Below are 6,184 nucleotides of genomic sequence, written 5' to 3'. Positions count from 1 at the left end.
GTTGTCTGACAAAAATGCTTATAAATATTTTCCAGTTAAATAGAAGAATTTACATTTTTTTACTTTTTTTCTTTAAAAAGTCATGAGACTTAAATATATGTTTATGTATATATTTCACGTTCTCAAGTTTTAAAACATAACTAGATTTTGAACCCGCGCGTCCGCGCGGATATATGTCAAACTTAATAAATGTTAAACATTGATGTTACTGTTTCATATTTTTTTGAGTTTTTAGATTGATGTAAACCCAAAAGAAAGTTCAGTTCATTTTATTACCAAGATTAAACCCAACATGAAAAAATAATTGTTTCTAAATTTGTTGTTGATTGTTTATATCATGATGGGATATTATTCAAATCAAAACGATTTATTATATAAGATATTTGTCAATTAGTAATACTTAACTACATTATCCTATTTATAATGTAATTATATATTTATTTAAATTATAATTCAAAATTTTCAAAATAAAACATCTTATGTAAATTATAAATAGATGGGTTGATATTTAAACAATATGTATTATATTAACAACATGACAAATAAAAAAATAACTATTTGGTAATTAATTTGTTAAAATGGGCCAAAACTTAATTACAATGTTAAAACTTTATTTTCATCACAATATATGTGGATTAGGCTTTAATTATATTTTAATTGACCAAGCCCATAAAATACTAAACATGTTAGTCTGGTTAAATGATATGATTTTAAACGTGATTTGCAAGATAAGAAACCTAAAAAATCTTGTGCTAGTTATGTGAATGATTTAATATCGTGATTGTTACAAAGATTTGCTAAAATATATGAATAGATTTAGGAAGGTCATTCTTTTAGGAAATTAATAAATGATTAGTTTTAATTTTAAACAAAATAATTTCTACGGATATTATCTTATTGTTTTGATGTTGAATTTTTTTTTTAATTTGTATAAGACATGATATATATTATGATCGAAAGAATACAATTTTCAAGCTTTCTTAATCAATTACATGGATTTGTTCTATCTAATATAAGTGTTTTGATTCTCCAGACTGAGAAAACAGGTGGTGTTATTAAGATGAAGATGCGATCTAATACATGAAGAAGGTACTATCACAATTTAATACAATGTTTTATCAATGGTTTTCTTAGCATATGTAGGAAACCAGCTCATCTAGTCTGATGATTTTTAATGGTTTGGTTTAGTATCGGTTTCTAATTGTATGGTTTAGTAATAAGGCAAAACGCTGTGTTTTATTAATTGTATAGAACTATATGTGGGCAACGGAAGATGAATTGGTTTAATAGTTTTCTAGTTTATTAATAAGACAAATCATGTATTTAATTAAAAGTCAAAACTCTGTGTTTAATATCAGTGGCATAAGAAAGTAATTATTGAGTAAAACTAAGGGTTAAGTACAAGATGTACTTCCCTTTTAATAGATTAGACTAGATCAGGACTCGGCTGATTTTTGTATCGATTAATAATTTAATGTAGTGTTATATAGTTTATGTTCTATAATACATATTTTATACTGTATGCTTGACATTATTATAATTATCGTGCAAGTCATCTGTACTAACCAAAATTTATAAATACATTGTATACTATTTAGTGTTATATATTTTGGTGTTTCATGCTTGTGTTTATTTGTCTTCGTTTACGTAATTTTATCGTGTTGTGCGTAGTTTTTTTTTTAACGATGATTTATTATGACATTACATTTATGAGAAATATTACATAGACGATTTAACAACCGACAATACTATCTGTTTCATGATGATCTACGTCTGACTGCATCATTTGAGCCGTCCTATGAAGATCTATTCCTGACTAGATTTACACCATGTTGAAAATCTCTTAGAAACCTTTCGTCTGTGGTCTTCATTAATAAATCGCTCTCCGGAATTTGAAAGCTGGATTTCTTGTAATCTGCAAGAAATTGCATAGTCTAGGATTCGAACCCCAGACCTGGGTGTGGAAGCCTTTAAACCTTAACCAGTAGACTACGGTGGTTCAACTGTTGTGTGTAGTTTTTTTTTTGATATCAAAAGACCATTCTATTAATCAAACTAGAGGTGGTCTGGGAATCCAGACCGAAATATAACAACCAATACGTTTTTTGGCCAAAAAAAAAAAAAAAAAAAAAAAAAAAAAAAAAAAAAACCAATACGTATTATAAATATTATAAATATAAATTTAATACAAATTAAGGTAGTTGACTATCCAATACGTAGCAACATGATTAAACAAATAGTTTTATTTTACATAGCTTAATTTATTGATAGCTTGTAGCAATGGTTGGTTGGTTGGTATTGTTCTGTAGCTGAGAAGAGGTTAAAGTTGTCAATGTAACGCCATTCTCCAATAGGTAGATGGAGCTTCACACGAACCATCCAAATCTTCTTGCAAGATCTATGGATTTTGAACCGCTGTATGTTTTAATAAGACAGATTTTACCGAATCAAACCATTCAAATAAGCATATATGAGAAAACATAAAAAACCAATAAGTGATTTCCAAATTCATCTGGCAAGTTTTAATTTTGTAGATAGGTTATAAAATATTTTATTAATCTCTTTTTTATATATATATACTTCTTGTACAAATACCATTTTAGTTTATTCAGTTTACTAATTTTATCGTTCCAGTGATTTTACTATCTATGGTTCGTATATTACTTATGTTATTCCTATAACTTTTTATTTGATTATGATATATAGTGAAATTAAAAACTTCTTAGTGTATTTTGTTGAAAATGAAGTTGTGTTTTTATTTTTCTTATGTTTGATGGAAAGGAAAACATAAACTTTCTTAAGTTTATAAACACTACCTTGTAAAAACAATTGTGATGTAAAATTAAGGGAATTTGACCTCTCCAAGAAACATGGTGGAACAAAGAAACAATGCAAGGGGGGACTGTTTGCTTAGTCAATAGATGGTTGATGCAATTAAACTAACTGGCCAAGAGTTTTTTTTTCGCAAGATCAGAGGATAGTTTGATCGAGTTATACAAAACAACTTGATGGTTTGAGTTGTAATAAGTTTAGAAATCAATAGACAAGGAGAAACCACATTGAATTTGAAATTCTTCTTCAAAAGAAAAAAATCATTTTATTTATATCAAATGCAAAAGTACTGGGAATATGATGTATTATATGGAGTTTTATGAATAGCTACTCGAAGATTTACTTTTAGGGTTTCAAAAAAACAGAAGAAAAAATACACATAAATAAATGCAAAATTAAAAAAAAAAGTTACTCAAAAATTTGTTAGGTGAAGATTATTTTCCCTCGAAATTATCATATAGCATTAGTTTTACACATTAGAGATTCATTCAAAATCTCTCTAAATTAAAAGTTTCAAATTATAATACAAACTGATAGATCCAAAGAAAGTACGAATGAAAATTCATGTCTAAACATTTTTTTAGATATTAGTGTTTGTTAAGTAATAACTGCAAAAATGGTTAATTAAAAGAATCATTTCCGAATACTTTTCAAACATTAATAGTTTACCATCCAACAATTAAAGAAATCAATGTTTATTTTTTAGAACAACTATAAAAGGATACTAATTGAAAGGGAAAATCGGTGTGGTTTTGGAAACAGCTTAAGACTTTATTAATGTATCAAACCTCAACTTAAAAAAGCACTTGGTAAAATGATTCCAATATCAGTCACTCTGAATGTTAATTTGTGCACACTTCTGAAAAGACATATTATGAAAACATTAAACATTGATGTATTCTCTATAGTAATATATAAACAACGACATTGAAAATTGAAATGAATAATAATCAAGCAAAGATTTTTTATCCCAAAAAAAAAAAAAAATCAAGCAAGGACCTTGCATGATCTTGAGAATCTTGGGGACCATGGATCACACAATAGAGAGGCTTTTGGACAGAGCTTCTTCTTCAGATTTTTTTTTTGATGATTCTCTTTCCAATTCTTTGCTGCTTTCAACTTCTCCAAATGCTTCCTTGGCTAATTTTAAATCTATATATATTTGAAAATAAATAAATTTAGAATTTATTAATTAAACAAGTTAATATATATATATATATATATATATATATATATATATATATATTATTGGCCTGCTTAAATAATTTATTTGTCGACAGAATGTATTAATCTATGGAAATCTCTTGATCATTGCCATAGAAATATAAATTACATTATTTATTAAAAAGGAAGTTGGCTTTAACACGTTGCTCGTCTTGAAACGGCCCCGATGAAGTTGGCTTTAACACGTTGCTCGTCTTGAATTCATGTAGCTGCAAAATTTAATTGACCGGTTCAGACTTAACCAACATCGATTAAAGTTGTAAACATAAATTTCAATGGTTGCAAGAAAATAAAATTGTCTTACCCAACTGGGGGCACTACTCGGTGAACTGTCCCAACCGATATGCGACACATGTCGAACATCTGTAGGATATCCTATTTCCATCTCATCCTCCTCCTCATCTAAATTGATCCATTTCGTAAGCGCCAAACAATAATCATGTATGAACATTTAGTTTAGCTAAACAAGATAGTTTCAATCTACTTGCCGAAATCGTCGGAGAAACACTTGAAGCTCTTCTGATAAAGCCCTTTGAATCTTGTAGACATGCTCAACTCCGAGAAACTTCGGTGATGGTGTTAAAAAGAACAAAGAACATTTGGTTTACGAAAGGAATGTATTAAACAGAAATGATTGAAGAGGAGGATGGAAGATAAGGAAAAAAAAAATAGCAGGTATTAAAAAAAAAGATAATGAAGAAAAGAGACGAAATGCTCATTTGTTGGAGAATGGAATGATATTCAAGAAAAAATATAAAACAACGGAAAAGACATGAAAGAGTAGGGGTGGTGGTATAAGTATTAAATAAATAGCAAGTATTAAATTCTTGGTCAATTATTGGAGAGTATAAATTTTGTATAATAACAGAAAACTGAAAATGTTACGTAATATTGACAAGACGAATTATGTCCTTATTCATGATGTTCTGTAATAGTAAGATCGGTCCGCCCTACAGACGGGTTACTATTTGAAAGAATTGCATAAATTTATCATGAGTTCTAGTAAATATTTCAAATTATTTAGCTTATTTTAATTTAAATTCATCTTAAATTTCGCAACGTATATTTTGTTATTTTTATTATAGTATATTTATCTTAATACTAAAAGGAATGAATTACAATTTCATTCATATATAAATAGAAATTTCAATTATTTTAATAGTTAGTTTTATTTATTATATTTTATAATATTTTGTTTCTAAATTACTTTTTAAAATTATTTTAAAATTAAGTTATTCTTCTGTTTTATAATATTTTGTTAGTTTATCAAAAATTTTGTAGTTTGCACCGAATATTTGTTTTGTGCAATACATTGTTATTTTAAAATTATTTTTTATATTATTGAAAATTATTTTATAAGGTTTTTACAATTTTTTTTGTATTGTTTACAATTAGGTTATTCATTATCTTACAATCGTATTTTTTGTTAGAAATATGTCGTTAATTTTTAATTTTAAGAGTAGTTAACCAATATGGTGTTCTGGTATGTTTTAAATTTGATGTATATTTTAATTGAATTTGTTTTCTGGTAGCTTATTCTTCTTCTTTTTTGAATAAAGCTTATTCTTTTATTGTGCAGAATTATTTTTTTTTTTTCGTCTTAAAACAAAAATGCATTGGTCGTAAAATATTTTTTATTTTAGTATATATTTCATTATTACATTTTCACTATTTTGTGTATAAAAGCATAATGAAAACATTTGTAATTTGATATATTAAAATTAAGTGTTATATATAATTATATAATGGTTTGAAGATACATTATGTGTTATACTATTAATTCATTATAAAAGATGTTAGTAACCATTTCTGAGACTGGAAAATATGTATCACAGATCTGCAATATACAAATCGTTAAGGTTTTATTCAATATATTTAACTTTTTTTTTTGTTTTTCTTTTGTGCAACATGAAATATATTTAACTTTGTTTGATAATATTTTGACTGCAAATTTTTATTATTTTATATACAGTGTAATTCTAACTTAAATGATTTTATATATATATATATATATATATATTTGTCATTTGGGCATCATGTGTGTTGTTCCGTTGTGTGTCAATTACCACTTGATGAGTCTTTCTCTGCAAATTTTTTAGATTCGTTGTATTCAATATACGCAATGCGT

General features: G+C 26.5%; 1 protein-coding gene across 1 annotated transcript; it reads right to left on the bottom strand.

The window, feature by feature from the left end:
- Positions 1-3,626: 3,626 nt before the first annotated feature.
- Positions 3,627-5,974, bottom strand: LOC106394863 (CRIB domain-containing protein RIC9). The gene is given in 5 exon segments (XM_048756142.1): positions 3,627-3,915; positions 3,917-3,986; positions 4,210-4,265; positions 4,361-4,458; positions 4,545-5,974. Coding segments are annotated over 5 exon segments (381 nt in total). The 5' UTR covers positions 4,606-5,974; the 3' UTR covers positions 3,627-3,819.
- Positions 5,975-6,184: the final 210 nt, after the last annotated feature.

This window comes from Brassica napus, chromosome C4 (assembly GCF_020379485.1).
Source record: "Brassica napus cultivar Da-Ae chromosome C4, Da-Ae, whole genome shotgun sequence".
Classification (NCBI taxonomy): domain Eukaryota; kingdom Viridiplantae; phylum Streptophyta; class Magnoliopsida; order Brassicales; family Brassicaceae; genus Brassica; species Brassica napus.
The sequence above is the reverse complement of the archived record's forward strand: the minus strand, read 5'-3'. Positions and strand labels throughout refer to the sequence as shown.